General features: G+C 53.1%; 1 protein-coding gene across 1 annotated transcript in view; it reads left to right on the top strand.

Annotated features, from left to right (window-relative positions):
- The first annotated feature begins 149 nt into the window (after nt 1–149).
- Nucleotides 150–19,186, top strand: part of ITGA11 (integrin subunit alpha 11) — a 45,158-nt gene continuing 26,121 nt past the window's right edge. The window contains exons 1-9 of the mRNA XM_077785962.1: nt 150–310; nt 4,359–4,470; nt 11,407–11,516; nt 12,419–12,510; nt 12,761–12,875; nt 15,064–15,191; nt 15,793–15,941; nt 16,856–17,000; nt 18,695–18,860. Coding sequence (XP_077642088.1) covers nt 259–310; nt 4,359–4,470; nt 11,407–11,516; nt 12,419–12,510; nt 12,761–12,875; nt 15,064–15,191; nt 15,793–15,941; nt 16,856–17,000; nt 18,695–18,860 — 1,069 coding nt within the window. The 5' untranslated portion in view covers nt 150–258. The remainder of the gene's footprint in view (nt 311–4,358; nt 4,471–11,406; nt 11,517–12,418; nt 12,511–12,760; nt 12,876–15,063; nt 15,192–15,792; nt 15,942–16,855; nt 17,001–18,694; nt 18,861–19,186) is intronic.

The following is a 19,186-nucleotide window of genomic DNA, read 5'->3' as shown; positions in this document are numbered from 1 at the left end:
ATTCCCGGCTGGCACAGCTGATTCCAGGTTGGAATTCCCACCTGGAATCCGCTCCCTAAAGGGTGTCCCGGCTGGAAAGGGCCGTCCCCATTCCCAACTTTTCCCTCCTCCCCGCTGCCCTGGTCCCTCCCACTCCGTCCCAGCGCTCTCCCGCTGTCAGGGAGCCGGGAAAAGTTCGGGATAAGGGTCGGGATCTGGGATCGGAGCTCCCGGTCCCGCCGATGCTCGGCAGCGGGGATTGGGCCAGCCGGCGATTCCATGGATATTCCCGGCGGGATTCTCCTGGCCTGCTCCCTGTGCCTCCTGCCCGGTGAGTGCCCATCCCAATCCCCCCAACTCCCGCAGGAAAACCGGGAATGGCTTGGGAAAAGTGCCGCAGAGACCTTCAGCGGCTCTTGGGAACATTTTGCCGGGAGCGGGAGGCTGCTGGAAAAGGGATGGAGATCCCGGAATTCCCGGGAAGCTGCCGGTGCCTCCTCGGCCTCGGAGCGGGATTAACCGGGATAATCCCAAAGGATCGGGAATAATCGGGATAATCCCAAAGGATCCGATACCGGGGGGAAGGCAAGCTCCGTTTTCCCGAAATGCAGCTTCCCTGAGGTTCGTCCCGTTGGAAAACCGGGAATGCTCGGGGTTAAATTCAGGAGAGGCTTTAGGCGGAGTTTAATTCCAGGAGCGGATCCTGCGGCTTCTCCCGTTCTGCTCCGGGGGGCTGGGATGGATTTTTCCCTTTTTTTCCCGGTTTTTTCCTTGGGAAAAGCGACTCCCCGTTCCTGCTTTCATCCCATCTGGAATCCACCCGCGCCGGGAGCCGCAGGAGCGGGGAGGAAACGGGAAACGGGGGAAAAAAATCGGGAAAAAATTCGGGAAAAAAGCGCTTTTCCCACTGCCAGGAGCTCGGCCACCGGCTCGCGCCTCCTCCAGCTGCAAACATTCCCAAACTTCCTGCTGGAAAACGCGCCAGGCTGCTCGGCGTTTTTATGGGATTGGCGCTTTTTGGGATTTTTTTTTTTCCCTTTTCTGCCGAGGGAGCCGTGGCCGAGCTGCTTTTCCTGGAATAATTGGATCCATGTGTGGATGGAGGGATGGAGGGATGCGGCTCTGGATTGGGATGCTGGAAAAATCCTGGCAGCTGCCAGATTCCCGGGAAATTCCCCCATGGACACGGTGCTGGTCCATCAAGGGGTGGGGTGGGGAATTTGGGAATTCTGCCTTGGGATGTGTGGAAATGATCCCTGGATTCAGATGAAACATTCCCTGCTTTTCCCGCCTCTCTCCCATTTTTTTCCCCCCCTGCCATCCCTGGATTTTCCCACAGGGATTTCCATCCTGGGGAGTTTCTGTCCCTGGATGGAATTTCTGTCCCTGGATGTTTCTGGATCCAGGGATTTTGTGGGAATTCTGGAAGCACAAGGTCCCGCTGTAGCAAAGCCCCTCCAGCGGCGTTTTTTGGGAAAGGGTTTTGTGGGAAAGCAGGAATGTTCCGGGATGACTGAGCTTCTGTTCATCCCCAGCATTCCCGGCCTTGCCATGCAAATCCCGGGATTTTTCCCAACAGCCGATGACAACCTCCGGGAGCTGGCAGCATTCCCTTGGATTCCCAGGAATTCAAGCCCACCAAAGTTTTTCCCTCCAATTTTTTTTATCCTTTAGCAAATTTTCCTTGCTCAGCTCAATATTCCAGGAATTCCATCCCGAGCTCCAGCAGTGCCAGAAACCAGGGAAAAAAAAAAAAAACTGGATTTTCCTGACAGCCCAAGAAAAACCGGGATATTCTTCCAGGGAATCAGAAAACTTTGGGGCAAAGGCAGCAAAATCCAACCCAAACGTTCATGGAAGGAGAACCAGGCTTGGGAATCACGGGAAAGCTTCCAGGCACTTCCCAGATTTCCTTTTCCAGCTGGGAATCCCGAAGGATTCAGGCAGGGAAATTTCCCTCTTTTTTCCCCCTTCCCCCCCTCCTTTTTTCCCTTTTTTCCCCTCACTTCCCCCCCCAAAAAAATTCCAATTTTTTCCCACTTTTCCCCTTTCTCCCCCCTATTTTTCCCCCGGTTTTCCCCCATCTCTCCCAGCTTTTCCTCCCTTCCCTCTCCCAGTTTTCCCCCCCCTTTATTCCCATTTTCCTGGCGCCGGCACCTTTGGAATCATCTCCATCCCGGATATTTCCCTTCCAGGACTTCTTTCTATCCTGATTTTTACCCTGGCAGGAAGGGTGGATTTTATTCCCATCCTTCTTTCCCAAAAAATTTTCCTTCTTTCCAAAATTTTTCCTGACAAAAATCAAAAGTTTGGATGCTCCAGAAGCTCCAAGGAAAAGAGGGAATTTGAAGCTTCCTGCCCTCAGAATTCCAAGGAAAACCTGGAGCTTTTGGTCACTTCTTTGGGATAGTGATTTTCCAGCAGGAAAATCTCTCCAGCCCCCAAATCTCCTGGAAAACCTCTCCTAAAATTCCCGTTTCAGCCGGAGTCGGTTGGAATATTCCTGGTTAGAATATTCCCAATATTTATTTTCTTCCTTTCGTTTTGTTGGAGTTTTGAGGTTCCACCCATTGCTTGGAATCTTCTCTCCCAGATTTTTTGCTTCCCTGGGATTGGGATGCTCCAGCAGGAGCCAATCCCAGCGCTGTTTTCCCAGAGATTTCCCATTTCATGGAATATTTCTGTTCCTTTTCCGGAGTTTTATCCTAAACCATGGAATGGGATTCTCCAGTTTATCCCGGTGTTCCCATTCCCAAAAATCCTCAGCCTGGGGTTCCGCAGTGCAAAATCCAGGAAAATTAAGAGGAAAATCCATCCCACCTTCTCCAATACTTCCTCTGCATCCAAGACTCTTCCGGATCTTGGAATTTCTTGCTCGGAACCCAAAATTCCCAAAATTCCCAAAATTCCCTCTGATTCCAGGGCGCTCCCCCCGTGCCCTTCCCCCTTTTTCCTTTCCCATCATTCCATGGCCAATCCCAGCTTCCCTCTCTCCCGAGGTTTTCATTTCTTTGGGATGTGGAATGAGGTCAACGCTCCACAAAATATCTTGGCTCTCATCCCTGTCTCCCGGTTTTTTGGTTTTTTTTATCCCGGTTTTTTTTATCCCAGCTTTCTAGAATTTCTCCCTGGATCATTTGGAAGCTCCTTTTCCTCAGGATCCGTGGCCAGATTCCTCCATTCCCTGCTCCGGGAGCGGATTTGTTCCCAGGATTCCAAACATTCCCTTTTTCTCTGACATTCCTGCCTCTCCAAACATTCCCAGCCTGGATTTTTCCTGGGAAGCGGCAGTGCCAAGTTTTCCTGCCCACCGCTCCTTCATATCCCAGGAAATTCCAAACTGAGCCTCCTGTCCCCGTCCTGGGGGAGGATTCCCAGGTTTTCCTTGGAATGAAGCATCCAGCAGGATTCAGGGAATGCAGTCCGGGATATCCTGGTTATCCGTGTCCATCCTGGAATTTGGGCCCTGTCCCTCTGTTCCCATGGATAGCATCTCCAGCATTCCCAAGATTCCCATTCCGGGGGGGGATTCCCGATTTCCCAGTTTCCCCACCTGGATCTGGCTCCAGGCACAGGGAGGAGCTGCCAGAAAATTCCCCAGATTTTGCTCCAGGGACAGGAAATTTCTCTGGAATTCCTGGGATTGGGATGCCGTGGATCCTGCTCCCGCTGTTCTGTGGGAAGCAGCATTTTCCGGAGCATTCGTAGGGAAAGGACCGATCCCAAAAATCGCCCCGTCCCAGCTGGAATTCCATCCTTGGGGATGTCCCACTCTGGAGCTGCCTCTCCCCAGCTCCTGCTCCCACAGGGAATGGGAATCCCAGCTTCGGATCCTTGGGAAAACCCTTGGGAGTGGCCGGGGTCCCTTTTCCATGGATCCCATCCCATGATTCCCGTGGAAGTGGCCAAATCCATGGATTCCAGAGGGAGGAGCTCCTTTCTCCTTCCCCTTCCCATCCTGGCTCCAGGGAATTCCCAGGAGGAGCTGTTGAGGGCTGAATCCCAGGAATTCTGAATCCTAAACGAGCTCCAAGCTCCCTCCCAAGGGCTGGATATTCCCTGGGAGCTCCAGGATGGAGAGCAGAATTTTGGGAATTTGGAATTCCCATCCTGGCTGGGATGGGAATGGGATCAACCCATCCCTGCTCCCGCAGCACCTTCAAAAAATTCGGGAGCAGCTTTCCCGGGATGGGCGAGGTTGGAAGCGCCTCTGGAATCACCGAATCCAACCCCAAGTGGGAGCACCCGGAGCGGAACGGGATTGGAATCATTCCGTGGCCGGAACCTTTCTGAGATTTCGGAATTCCCGGTTCATCCGTGTGGAATTGGCGCTTTCCAGCTTTTTGGCTGACGGATCCTTCCCTTTTTTCCCCCCCCAGGATTCGGGAATTCCTTCAACATCGACACCAAGAGGCCGCAGATCATCGCGGGATCCCGGGAATCTTTTTTTGGATACACGGTGCAGCAGCACGACATCGGCGGCAAGAAATGGTGAGCGGGCTCCGGAAAACCAGGAATTCCGCTGGGAATGTCGGTGGGAATTACACCAAACCACCCCAAATCACCTCCAGAATTCCCAGGAGGTGGTTGCTCCTGGAGGTGCACAACGAAGGAAAGGTTTTCCTTAAAAAAAGAGGGATTTGGGGGTGGGATAAGGGAATACTGGGAATTTGGGAAGGGCGGGAATGGATCACGATTCCTTGGGGAGCCCGGGGCTGGAATCCCATCTGGAATTTGGGTCTAGGCCATCCCGGCTTTTACAGTTTCCATGGAGGAGCTGGGGCCTGGAGAATCAATCCATCGGGAATATCCATCGGGAATGTGGGATGAGCCTGGGATTGGCTCAGGTTTGGGATTTGGGGTGGGTTTGGCTGATCCCAGGGATGAATCCCAGGGAATCCCAACCAGATGTTGGCAGAGACCTTTGGTGCATTCCAGGAGCACGTCCAGATGCTCCAAAGCCCATGGAATTCCTGGGATTCCCTGGAATTTGGGATCTGCTCCCCAGGTGGATGAATCCAGGCTTAATCCCGTAATTAATGCAATGGATTCTCCTGGAATTCCGGAATCCAACCTTTGCCACTTTTGGAAAAGCCTCCCATGCCCTGAGCCTGAGATTCCCATTCCATAGAATTTTGGGAAGTCGGGGTCCCTCTTTCCACGGCTCCCAGCCCTGTTTTCCACCAGGACTGGGAATTTTTCCCGTTGGAATTGTGCATCCTATGGAAGGGCTGATGCCTTGGGACGAGAGCTGGGAGTTCAGCATTTCCCAGGATTCGGAGGGAAATTGCTGGAAAATCCCAATTTTGGGAATATTCTCATCCCGGTTGTACCCATAGGAGCAGTCTGCAGCTGAGGCGCTGCAATTCCCAGGATTTTGGGGTCTCTTATCCCGTTTTTCCGTGCCACCACCACTGATGGCGTGGCCAAGGGCTGAATTCCCTGGAAACTGGGAATTTTTTCCTGCTTCCCCAAGCAGGACCAAAGACCATCCCTGGCTTCTTTTCCCAACTTTTCCTGCCAACCTCCGCAGGATCCACCTCTAGTTTTCCCTCCTGTTGGTTCCTCTGCTTGGAAAAATGGGAATTTTTCCAGCGGGATCCTACGGATGGACACGGACATAAAAAGTCAGGACAGCGCTGCTGGAATCTGCAATTGAGCGGGAAAAACTCCAAGGAAAAATGTGGACACAGCTGAAAAATGGAGAAACCCGGGAACAACCGGAAACCTCTGGAATAAAAAATCCATGGATGTTTAGAGGGAGCTGGACAACAATTCCAGGAGATGGATAATTCCAGGAATTCCAGGAGCTGGCAGGACACGGAAGGAAAGGGAATGCCCTGAGACCCCAATTCCTGCGGAGCATCTTCCAATCCCATCCGGAAGAATTCCACAAAATCCGCTGGAATACAGCGGAGACTCCGTGGTCCCCTCCGAATCCCGGCCGTGGATGTGCCGGGATCCAGCTGCCAAATTCCAAGCGCGGAATCCGAGGATTTTGGCACCTCTCCTTCAGCCTGAGCCTTTTAATGCTGCTTTTGGCTGCCGGGAATTGTTTGGGAATGAATTCCAAGAATTCTGTGTTTATGGTTTTTTTCCATATATATTTCTAAAGGAATACTGGAGCGGCTCCAAGCAGATTGGATTTTCCAGGTATTTTTGGAAGTCGGGAATTTCCCCCTTTCCCAGACTTTTCAAGGAGCCACCCAGACTCATGGAAGTGCATCCCAGGGAGCGGAAAATCCGTGAGGAAAAAATTCGGGTTATTCAACTCCTGACGGGGGGGAAAAAAAATCCCACTTGGATTTTTAAGGCTGGAAAAGCTCATCCATGTGGGATTTGATTTTGCTCCGGCATTTTCCAGAGCAGTCAGGGGTTTCCAGGCCTCCTTTTCCACCCTTTTTCCATCTTTTCCGTGGAGCTGGAGGTGCCTTCTCCAAGCGGGGATGGAAAAGATGACAACAGGTGCCTGGAATTCATCCCAAAAACCACCGGAGCTCCATGGAATGGCGGCTTCCCGCTCCCGGAGCAGGCAGGGAAAGGGGCACCTGGAATTACGGGATCGGAGCATTCCCAGCGTCCAAACTGGGGATTTTTGGGAAAACTGGGGAAAATGGGAACTCCCTGTGCTGCTGGGTGGGACAAAATGACCTGGGAGGAATTTTGGGATAAGGAATTCCTGGGAGGGCAGAGGGGGTTTAGAGGGTTTAAATCCCAAATCCCAGCAGGTTGGACGCTGTGGGTGGATTTCTTTGGGAATAATGAGCAGAATTCCCACAGGTGGGATGTGTAGCCCTTAAAACCTGGAAGCTCTCGTGGGAATGGGAGCTCCTGGGGCAAACACAACCTGGAATCTCATGGAATTTTGGGAAGAATCTTCCTGGAGGTGCCGGAGTGGGGAAAAAAGGGAAAAAATTCCCTTCATCTTTCATCTCCCCTTTCCAAGTGTTTGGCCGGGGTGCTTCCCGTCATTCCAGGAGCTGTGGCTGGGAACATTCCAGAGCTCCTCGTCCAAGGAATCCTGGGGTCCGATTCCTGGAATTTTTGGGATGCTGGGTGCTCCTGGGGAGCCGCTTTCCCTATCCCAAGCTCATATCCCAGAGGGAAGTTCTGATCCCAAAACTCCTCCCGGGGAGCATCTCCAAGCTCCTTTTCCAAGGAATCCTGGAGAGGGACACCTGGAGCCCGATTCCTGGAATTTTTGGGATGCTGGACGCTCCAAGGGACATTTCCCTATCCCAACCTCATGTCCCACTTATCCAAAGGGAAGTTCTGATCCCTGGGAGTATCCCAAAATTCCTTTTCCAAGGAATCCTGGAGAGGGGCACAGACAGGGACAGGCAGCGGTGACAAATCCGTGTCCGGACCCCAAATCCCGGAAAACAGCGGATAACGGGAGCAAAGGCAGCCCAAGGAATTCTGGAATACCGTGGGCAGCAGGAATGCCACATTCCCGGTTTTTCCCCCCATTTTTTGGGATGTTAAGGAGGCATTTCCAGGTTCGGCTTTTCCGTGGCTCCTGGCTCAGTCGGGATTTTCCACGGAGCCGTTCTGGGATCTGTGTCCGCAGGGTCCTGTGGGATCTCCAGCTTCCCTCTGGAGACTCCCAAGAAACCTGGGAATTTCCCAGGCGATTTTTCCCAATCTCCCACTCCCACCCTGAACAAACCCTTCTCCCTCGGAAGCGCTGTCGATTCCCAGATTTTTTGCCACCCCGTCCCTGGAATGTTCAAACCCAGGAACGTTCAAACTTCCAGAGCAACCTCTGGAAGTGGGGCTGGAATGACCCAAACCATTCCATGATTTCCTTGAAAATCAGGCCAAAAAGAGGGAAAATCCCCCAAAAAAACCGGGAATGGAGTGGGCTGCAGCCGATCCTGCATCCCAGGGTGGGAGGGAGAGCCGGGAGCAGACACGATGGAATTCTCTGCGCTTCCACCAAAATATTCCAAGCGCTCCGGCGGCGGCCAAGCCACGGGAGAATTCCAGCCAAGAAAACCTCTGGCAGGAGCTGGAAAACAGAAACCCCTGGAAGTGTTTTTCCAGATCAGCACAATTCTGGCTTTCAATCCCGCCAGAGGATTTTTCCCTCTTTTTTCCTTTCCCCTCCTCCCTTTCCCTTCGGCCGGGCTTGGACCGGGAATGTTCAGGGTCAGGGTCTGGAGCTCAGGGGTGGAATGGGATGAGCTTCGAGCTTTTTCCCACCCAAATCATTCCAGAATTCCTGGATTTTCCTGGTTTGGAGCCTTTCTCAACCCTGCAGGCATAGACACATCCCATTCCCATCCTGGCCGGAAAACTGGGAATTAGGACCCAGCGCTGGGCTCTGCTTGGAGAGCAAATCCTGGGGTATCCCTGCTTTTGCTCTCCTTATTTTTTCGGGATGAAAGTTCAAAATCCATCCTCAGGCAGCTCGGAGCAGTCGGAGCTTTTCCCACTTAATCCCTGTTGGGTTTTTTCCCTTTGTTTTCTCCGGGAGCGGGGAACGGAGAGGGAGGCGAGGCAGGAATTGTTTGCTTCTGATTTTCTTTCAAAGCCTCATTTTTTGGCAAAGTTGTGATGTGGGAGCCGCTTCCCTCTTGGGAATCCGGGGGAAAATCGGGAGGTTTGGGATGATCCCAGGATGTGGGCAGGGAGAAAGCTTGAAAAAAACCAGGAATGTCTCCCTTCAATAGCGGGATGCTCCGGTTTTCTTGGGATGAGCTAGGCTACTTGGATATTTTTGGGAATTTGGGATAACCCATCCCAAATCCCTGATTTTTTTTTTGATTTTTTTTTTCCTTTGAGAAGGAAAAATCCAGGATTTCTAGCCCGACTTTCCAAGGAAAGTAAGAGTGGAGCAGCATCCCTAAAAACACCTTCCAAGCAGCTGTGGAAGCCTTTTTCCCGAGCTGCCAAGTTTCCATGAGGATTTGACAGCTCCAGCTGATGGATCACTCCCATTTCACTGAAAAGGGAAAAATCATTCCATTGTTTTTTGGGAGACAAGAATTCCGGCTTCGGGAGCTCCGCAGCCGCTCCGCATTCACGGCAAAAAGCTGGGAATGGTTGGGCTTTCCTTTGGGTTTGCCGCGTCATCCCAAAGGGATGATCCGACCCCAAACCCGCCGGCTTTTTGGGAATATTGAGGAGTGGGTGGTGTGATCCCAACATGAATGAATGGAAAAGTCTCCAAGAGGATTCCCTGCAGGATGGAGGGATGGGGGGCGGCACATCAAGCTGGAGCTGCTCCCAGAAGTTCATGGAATTCCATGCATCTGAAATTCTTTGGGAATTGGGAATTACACCAGGAGATCCTCGTTTTCCACGGAGCCTCCACCTTTATTCCTCCTCATCCTCAAGGTTTTCCCATTCCTTTTCCCAGCCTTCCACCTTTTCCCTCTTCTCCACAACCAAATGGACATGGGAGTGTGGGAAAGCCTCAGGAAAATGAGCAAATTCCCAGAAATCCAGATTTCCCTGGATGCTGTTGAGGACAGCTCCAGCTGGAGATGACTTTCCCGTTGTGAATTCCCACATTAAGCCGTAAGACAGGAAGCGTTTCCATGAGAATCCTTGGATTCGGGAGCTTTTCCTTGAGTTTGGGATAAAAGAACGGGATGTTTGTCTTTGGAGCAGCAACATTTTTAAGGAATGACAATTCCTGGTCTAACAGGGAACATCTGTGCCGGTGGCTTTTCCAGCTGCTGGGAAGGGCCCCGTGGAACAAAAGAGCTCCTGTTTATCTGGAGGTCCAGACTGGCACGGTTGCATCCATAGGATTTTTGGGAAGTTAAAAAAAAAAATAAAATCCCATTTATTTTGGGAGCAGGAGTTGCCATCAGCTCACGGTGCCGAGGATTTTTGGGATAGCCTGGAAAGAAGGGATGGATTCCTTAGGTCCCGTGCTCTTCCTGCTTTGGGGTGGCTGGGTTGGAATGTTGTGGCCAAGGAAAAGTGGGAAAAGTGTTTGGATGTCCCAAGAATATCCTGACTGGAAGTTGGTGCTGGGATTTAGCAGCTCCCTTCTTTTGGAGAGCAGGAAAATTCCCGATGTCCGCTGGCGATCCCAATGTTTGGCTCCCGATGTTTGGAAAAATTCCAGCTCGGAGGAAATCCCCTTTTCCAGGGTTTTCCTGGGGAAAATCCCTTCCCTCCACTGGAGATCCCCGTGTTCATCTCCCACTGCTCGTAACAACCCCAGCTTGGAGAAAATCCCCTTTTCCAGGGTTTTCCTGGGGAAAATTCCTTCCCAATTTCCTCACCCACCACTGGAGATCCCAATGTTCAGCTCAGGGCTGCTCGTAACAGCTCCGGGTTGGAGCAAATTCCCTTTTCCAGGATTTTCTGGGGGAAAATTCCTTGTGGATCCCAGTGGGATTAGCTGGAAGCGCCCCACCAGCTCCTTGTTATTCCTTCTGCTGGAATCCTGCATCCATATCCACGTCCTGGAGATGTTCTGGGAATGAAGTGGGAGGTGTCTCCATATCCACGTCCTGGAGATTTGGGAATGAAGTGGGAGGTGTCTCCATATCCATGTCCTGGAGATGTTCTGGGAATGAAGTGGGAGGTGTCTCCATATCCACGTCCTGGAGATGTTCTGGGAATGAAGTGGGAGGTGTCTCCATATCCATGTCCTGGAGATTTGGGAATGAAGTGGGAGGTGTCTCCACATCCATGTCCTGGAGATTTGGGAATGAAGTGGGAGGTGTCTCCATGTCCACGTCCTGGAGATGTTCTGGGAATGAAGTGGGAGGTGTCTCCATATCCATGTCCTGGAGATTTGGGAATGAAGTGGGAGGTGTCTCCACATCCATGTCCTGGAGATTTGGGAATGAAGTGGAAGGTGTCTCCATATCCACGTCCTGGAGATTTGGGAATGAAGTGGGAGGTGTCTCCATATCCATGTCCTGGAGATGTTCTGGGAATGAAGTGGGAGGTGTCTCCATATCCACGTCCTGGAGATGTTCTGGGAATGAAGTGGAAGGTGTCTCCATATCCATGTCCTGGAGATGTTCTGGGAATGAAGTGGGAGGTGTCCCTGCCCATGGAGGGGTTTGGGATGAGATGATCCTTAAGGTCCCTTCCATCCCGAACCATTCCATGACCCTATGGAAAAGCTCTTCCATGGGCAGTGGAGGGAAGGGACAATCCATGGGTTCCTCAGCTGATTCCAAGGGATTTGGTGCTTCCAGGAGGGTTTGGAGCCCTCCCTCCCCACCAGGAATCTGTTCCTTGCTGCTGACGGGAATGAATTCCATAATTCCGTGTGGCAGAGTCACATTCCCAACTTCCTGCTGCTCCAACGGGAAGAGAAGGAGAACCTGTCCTTCCACTGAGGTCGGGACCCCCTCCTGCCGCTCCCAAATCCGGGAATTGCGGCTGAGGAATCCTTTTTCCCAGGGCATTCCCGTTGTCCCGGTGCTGACGGATCCGTGTTTTCCGCAGGCTGGTGGTGGGAGCTCCGTACGAATCCAACGGGCAGCAGAAGACCGGAGACGTCTACAAGTGTCCAGTGCTGAGTGACAGCCACGGAAACTGCACCAAGCTCAACCTGGGTATGGCGTTCCAGACCCAAATGATCCCTGAAAAACGGGATCTTGGGATGGGATTCCTCCCCGGGAAGGTGGAATTCCCAGAGAAGTCCCTGGATCCCTGGAAGTGTCCAAGGCCGGGTTGGGATGGGGCTTGGAGCACCCGGGCATGGTGGAAGGTGGCACTGGATGGGCTTTGAATTGCTTCCATCCCAAATAATTCCATGATTCCCAGTTTGCTTCCCAAAGGGGGAGCTCTGGCCCACGGGGAGCTGCGTTTTCCAGAGGAACGGTTGGATCAGGATTTGGGACGCAGCTCAGTGACCAATCCCATTTAGGATTGACAGGGCTGCCCTGGGGGGGATTTCTGGGATGTGCCGTGGAAAAAACTGGGATTCCCTGGGAATCCAGGATGAGCAGCCGAGCCCTCGGAGGGGTTTCCCCCTTTCCAGCTCCCAGTCTCATTCCCAAAAAAAAATGTTCCTTCCTTGGTTTTTCATCCAGGGAAAAACCCAATTCTCACCTTCCAAAAATCCCCAAAACCAGGAGTGAAGCCGGCAGAGATTCTTCTCCGGCACACAGTTCCCAGCTGCTCCAGTGATTCCGGGGGACGTTCCAGATTTCCCGGGAATGTCCAGATTTCCCTGGATCAGCAACCAGCCTGGGAATCCAGGATGAGGAGCTGAGCACTCCGAGGGATTTCCTCCTCCCCAGCTCCCGGCCTCATTCCCTAAAGAAATTTCCTTCCTTGGTTGTTCATGAAGGAAAAATCCAAATTTTTCCAATTTTTTTTTCCTCACCTTCCAAAAATCCCAGAAACCCGGAGTGAAGACTTTTCTCAGCACACAATTCCCTGTTGCTCCGGAGATTCCAGGGGGAATCTGGGATTTCCCGGGAATGTCCCTAATCCCAGCCTCTCTCCCAAGGGCGGGTGACGCTGTCCAACGTGTCGGAGCGCAAGGACAACATGCGCCTGGGCCTGAGCCTGGCCACCAACCCCAGGGACAGCAGCTTCCTGGTGAGCGGCATTCCCGGGAATGCGGGCTGGGAATCCGGGAATGCGGGGCAGGAAGGCGCCAGGAGGTTCCTCTCGGTGGGTTTTTGTTCATGGAGCGTAGGGAGATAAAACGAAAGGTAAGAAAACTCAGGTAGAATTAAACGGAATCGAAATGAAGGAAAACGGGATCCAGTGAAATGAAGTAAAATGGAATTAAACTAAAAGGAAAAGGGATCCCCGGAACCAAATCCTGCTTTTTTCACCCCGCCAGGCCTGCAGCCCCCTGTGGTCCCACGAGTGCGGCAGCTCCTACTACACCACGGGAATGTGCTCCCGCGTCAACTCCAACTTCCGCTTCTCCAGAACCGTGGCTCCGGCTCTGCAGAGTGAGGACCGAGATCCCGGCTCCCATCCCGGCTCTGATCCCGGCTCCAATCCCGGCTCCCATCCCGGCTCTGATCCCGGCTCCAATCCCGGCTTTGATCCCTGTTTCGATCCCTGCTTTGATCCCAGCTCCGATCCCAGCTCCAATCCCAGCTCCTATCCCAGCTCCCATCCCAGCTCTGATCCCGGCTCCAGACCCTGCTTCGATCCCAGCTCCAATCCCTGCTTTGATCCCTGTTTCGATCCCTGCTTTGATCCCAGCTTCAATCCGGGTTCCAATCTCTGCTTCGATCCCAGCTCCCATCCCGGCTCCAATCCCAGCTCCTATCCCAGCTCCCATCCCAGCTCTGATCCTGGCTCCAATCCCAGCTCCAATCCCTGCTTTGATCCCTGTTTCGATCCCTGCTTTGATCCCAGCTCCAATCCCGGTTCCAATCTCTGCTTCGATCCCAGCTCCAATCCCGGCTCCAATCCCTGCTTTGATCCCTGTTTCAATCCCTGCTTTGATCCCGGCTCCAACCTCTGTTTCAATCCCGGCTCCGATCCTGGCTCCGATCCCAGCTCCAATCTCAGTTTTGATCCCAGCTCCAATCCCAGCTCCAATCTCTGCTTCGATCCCAGCTCCAATCCTGGCTCCAATCCCTGCTCTGATCCCGGCTCTGATCCCAGCTCCAATCCCAGCTCCAATCCCTGCTTTGATCCCAGCTCCAATCCCGGTTCCAATCTCTGTTTCAATCCCAGCTCCGATCCCGGCTCCAATCCCTGCTTTGATCCCTGTTTTGATCCCTGCTTTGATCCCAGCTCCAATCCGGGTTCCAATCCCTGCTTCGATCCCAGTTCCGATCCTGGCTCCAATCCCAGCTCCAATCTCAGCTTTGATCCCAGCTCCAATTCCAGCTCCAATATCTGCTTTGATCCCAGCTCCAATCCCGGCTCCAATCCCTGCTTTGATCCCTGTTTCATTCCCTGCTTTGATCCCAGCTCCAATCCTGACTCCAATCCCTGCTTTGATCCCGGCTCCGATCCCGGCTCCGATTCCATCTTCAATCCCATTTTGACTGCACAAAACAAAGCCCTCATTAACCTGGAGTTAAATATGTTGGAATTTGGGAGCCGGGATTTTATTTTGGAGGGTTTAAGTGATGTTTCCTGCCTTTCCTGGAGCTGGGAAGGATTCCCAGAAGCCTGTCCTGCTCCTGGGAGCTCCTCATCCCATGGGATGTGGTTCCCCAGCTCCAGAACCCCGCTGGTGCTGGTTAATTCCCAGGGAAAATGGGCTGGTAAAAATGGGATTTGGAGGGGATCAAGGCAGGAAAGGCAGAGCCCACCACCAAATTCCCAGGGCATAAAGAGGGCCTTGGAAAAAATGGGATTTTCGGGATCATGGCCGTAAAGGCATCATCAAATTCCCAGTGTCACTTCCCTCGTTATGTCCCACCCTCTCTGCAAAGGATAATTGGGATTTTAGGGATTTTTAGGGAGTGTTTATTTAATGGGATGCCGGGTCAGCTCCTCTCCCTGATTGCCAGGATGGGATGGAGATGGAGGCACCCAGAGGATCCCAGTCACTCCAATCCATGGATTCCTTCATCCATAAAAACCTACAGGGTGAAAGAGCAGCCGATAAATCTCTGAAATCCAGGATCATCAAGGAATGCTGTAAAACATCCGCAAGGCTGAGACGATCCTCAGCAATTTTCCCCACTGGAAAAAATCCTGAAATCCTTCCTGCTCCGGCTGCGGAGCCGAGCCCTGGGGTCCCCTCCGGGGTTTTTGGCTGCCTCGGAGCCGAGGATTTCATGGGAAGGGAGGAAATGCCCGCCTTGTGTTCCATGGCAGGGCTGGGAATGACTCGGGGATCAGGAACGGCTCTGCGGGAGGAACGGAGCCGGATCCTGCTCCTCTTTGAAGTGTGGAATGATATTAAATGGGATCAAATTCCAAAGCTGAATCCCAAATGATGCCGCCGAGTGTTATTCCTAGGAAGTGATCCCATCTTTTCACAGCGGAGAGGATTCCTGCGGCTTCTCCCCACCTTGCTGGAGCCCAAAGTTCTTTCCCAAATTGTTGAAATCACATTTTTTTTTTCCCCCCCCGAAAAATCCTGAGAGGAAGTACCTGGCTGGAAGTGAAGCCATAAATCTGCCCCTTTGCGGGAGGACTTTTAATAAATCCCTGGATTTTCCACAGGATGCCAGACCTACATGGACATCATCATCGTTCTGGATGGATCCAATAGCATTTATCCGTGGGTTGAAGTCCAGCACTTCCTGATAAATATCCTGAAAAAGTTTTACATCGGTCCTGGACAGATCCAGGTGAGGCTCTGAACTGTTTGTGTCATCCCAGGGCCATTCCCAATGTCCCTTTTCTGTCAAGCTGCTGGAATTTGTCAAAATATTGGGATTTTTTAACTTATCCCATGGGAAAGAAACGCTCCCATTAATGTCCCTAAGTGAGCTATGGAGGGATCCCACATCCCAGTGGGAGCAGGGAGGACGAAACCCACGGAAAGGAGCTCTCCATGCTCTCGCTCCGAGTAACCATGGGTTGATTTAGGCAGGAATTTAGGCAGGAATATCCCAGATTTTCCCAAATAACCCAGTTTGGTCCCACCTGGAGATGCTGTGGGTCCACACTGGGACAGTGGAGCGTGGCACGTCTGGATCACCCCAAAACTCGGGAGCAAAGCAGGCGGGAGAGCCATAAAACTGGGAATGAATAACGATCCCATGGAGGGAGAAAACTGGGCGATGGAATTTCCAAAAAAAAAAAAAAAAGAGCGATGGAATTTGGGAAAAAAAACCAATGAGCGATGGAATTTTTCCCCGTGGCTGTTGATCCCCGCGGTTCACAACGCGCGCGGTGGACGGGACCTCGTCCCGTTGGCCTTTCTGGTGCCATTCCCGTCGTTCCCAGGTGGGAGTTGTCCAGTATGGAGAGGACGTGGTCCATGAGTTCCACCTGAACGACTACAGGTCCGTGCAGGACGTGGTGGCGGCCGCCAGCCACATCGAGCAGCGAGGGGGCACCGAGACCAGGACCGCCTACGGCATCGAGTTCGCTCGGTAAAACCCCTCCCGCTCCCGCTCCTATTCCCAGGAAAACCTTCTAATCCATATTTTTTCCCCCCCCTCTGTTTTCCCTGCTGCTTAAGAATGGGGGAATCGCCAGGGTTCGCAGGAAAATGGGATTTGGGGGAAGCTTTGCGAGCGGCGCTTCCCAAAATTGCTCCGTCCTCGTTTGCAGCTGGGGCAGGCTCTGGAATTGTGTCCTATCCCTGGAAGTTCCCAGGGAGGAGCTCCCAGCCCCCAAATTCAGCTCCAGGACTTGGAGCTGTCCTGGAGATCCCCGGGGAGTCCCCAGGAGCTCAGGACAGCTCCACCTCCTCCCTCTCCAGGGACAAATCCTTGCTCCTGCACTTTTCCCAAGCGGTATTCCTGCTGGGAATCATGGAATTTGAGGCTGGAAAAGAGGTCAACGATCAAGTCCAGCACTGCCAAGGCCACCACTGACCATGTCCCAAGTGCCGCATCCAAGTGGTTTGGAAATCCCTGCAGGAATGGCGATTCCAGCACTGCCCTGGGCAGCTTGGAAAAGTTTTGGATGGATCCTGGCCAGATCCGAGCACGGCCCTGAATTATTGGTGCCACACGAAGTCCCCAGCCCTGCTCAGTGTCCCTTTTCCATAAATTCGCTGGAATTTTGACCGTGCTTTGTCAAAATCCCGGGATGAGGAAATTTTCCCTCACATGGGCCAAGGCCGGAACTGCGCTGGCCGGCTCAAGATCCATTTCCTCACCCGATTTGGGTGAATTTTGGCCTCTTTCCTGCAAGGAGCGGGGAAATCCGCTTCCCAAAGCGATTCCCGGGGGTTCCTGCTCCTCCCCGAGGGGCAGCAGCCCCAAGGACGCCTCGGGGCGGGCTCGGCCAGCACGGAGCCGGCGGGGCTGAGCAGCCCGGGACATCTCTTCACTTGCAGCTCGGAAGCGTTTCGGAAAGGTGGCCGGAAAGGGGCAAAGAGAGTAATGATTGTCATCACAGATGGAGAGTCCCACGACAGCCCAGACCTGGAGAAGGTGATCGAGGACAGCGAGAGGGACAACGTCACCAGATACGCGGTGGCGGTGAGTGACGGGGATGTCGGGCGGTGGAAGTCCCGATGCTCTTGGAACATTCCAAGAGTCCCTGTCCATCTCCACTGTCCCTGTCCATCTCCACTGCTCCTGGGGCATTCCAAGAGTCCCTGTCCATTCCCACTGCTCCTGGAACATTCCAAGAGGTCCCTGTCCATCTCCACTGCTCCTGGAACATTCCAAGAGGTTCTTGTGTGCTCCAGGAATCCCAAAGCACCAGGACAGCCCATTCCCGCTGCTCCTGGAACATTCCAAGAGGTCCCTGTGTGCTCCTGGGGCATTCCAAAGCACCAGGAGAGCCCATCCCCGCTGCTCCTGGAACATTCCAAGAGTCCCTGTCCATCCCCACTGCTCCTGGAACATTCCAAGAGTCCCTGTCCATTCCCACTGCTCCTGGAACATTCCAAGAGTCCCTGTCCATCCCCGCTGCTCCTGGAACATTCCAAGAGGTCCCTGTCCATCCCCACTGCTCCTGGAACATTCCAAGAGTCCCTGTCCATCCCCACTGCTCCTGGAACATTCCAAGAGGTCCCTGTCCATCCCCACTGCTCCTGGAACATTCCAAGAGGTCCCTGTCCATCCCCACTGCTCCTGGAACATTCCAAGAGTCCCTGTCCATCCCCACTGCTCCTGGAACATTCCAAGAGTCCCTGTCCATCCCCACTGCTCCTGGAACATTCCAAGAGTCCCTGTCCATCCCCACTGCTCCTGGAACATTCCAAGAGTCCCTGTCCATCCCCGCTGCTCCTGGAACATTCCAAGAGTCCCTGTCCATCCCCACTGCTCTTGGAACATTCCAAGAGTCCCTGTCCATCCCCACTGCTCTTGGAACATTCCAAGAGTCCCTGTCCATCCCCGCTGCTCCTGGAACATTCCAAGAGGTTCTTGTGTGCTCCAGGAATCCCAACATAGCAGGACAGCCCATTCCCGCTGCTCCTGGAACATTCCAAGAGGTCCCTGTGTGCTCCAGGAATCCCAAAGCACCAGGAGAGCCCATTCCCGCTGCTCCTGGAACATTCCAAGAGTCCCTGTCCATCTCCACTGCTCCTGGGGCATTCCAAGAGTCCCTGTCCATCCCCACTGCTCCTGGAACATTCCAAGAGGTCCTGTCCATCCCCACTGCTCCTGGAACATTCCAAGAGGTTCTTGTGTGCTCCAGGAATCCCAAAGCTCCAGGAGAGCCCATTCCCGCTGCTCCTGGAACATTCCAAGAGTCCCTGTCCATCCCCACTGCTCCTGGAACATTCCAAGAGGTCCCTGTCCATCTCCACTGCTCCTGGAACATTCCAAGAGCTCATCGTGGTGGGAGCTGCTTTTGGGATGCTCAGCTCGGGATTCAGCTGCCGGGACCAGGGGCAGGCAGGACCCCAAATTCCATGAGGAACGTCCAGCCGGGAGGAATTGCAGCAGCTCCTCTGTTCCCAAAAAGCGGTGTCAGATCTGATGGGGCTTCTCCCACGTGGACACCCCACGGGGTTTTGGGAAGAGTTTTTATCCATCCTGGAAAAAGGGTCCAGAGGAGATGCTGAAGTGGAGCCAGAGCTGGAAGTGCCCAAGGTTGGATGGGGCTTGGGATAGGCGAAGGTGTCCCTGCCCATGGAATGGGATGAGATTTAAGATCCTTCCAACCCAAACCTCCCGGGAATCCGAATTCCATGGAAGCCTCGCGTTTTGTTCCCAACCAGGTCTTGGGTTATTACAACAGGAGAGGAATCAACCCCGAGGCCTTTCTGAACGAGATCAAATTCATCGCCAGCGACCCCGACGACAAACACTTCTTCAACGTCACCGACGAGGCGGCGCTCAAGGACATCGTGGATGCTCTGGGAGAAAGGATTTTCAGCCTGGAAGGTGAGGGATGCTCCCCCCGGCACGTCCCAGCGCTCGGAATGTGCTGCTGATCGTTTTTCCCCCCAATTTTGGACGTGGCTTCCACAATATCTGAGCCTAAAAATCCTGCTTGGAGTATCTTCAGGTTTGAGGGGATGTCTTTATTTGGAGCTTCCCTCAGGAGCAGAGATCCCCTTTTCCAAAGGGCACACCTCGTTCCGGGCAGCGGAATTCTGGTGGCTTGGATTTTCCTTTTTATAGAAAACCTTGGAGATTTTGGTATGGGGGGAATTTGGGCGTCAGCGTCTTCCTCATCCATCCAATTCCAGGGCTGTAAACAGGAAAAC

The sequence above is a fragment of the Lonchura striata genome, chromosome 11, assembly GCF_046129695.1.
Source record: "Lonchura striata isolate bLonStr1 chromosome 11, bLonStr1.mat, whole genome shotgun sequence".
NCBI lineage: Eukaryota > Metazoa > Chordata > Aves > Passeriformes > Estrildidae > Lonchura > Lonchura striata.
Note: the sequence above shows the minus strand (reverse complement) of the source record. Positions and strands in the feature narration are given on the sequence as shown.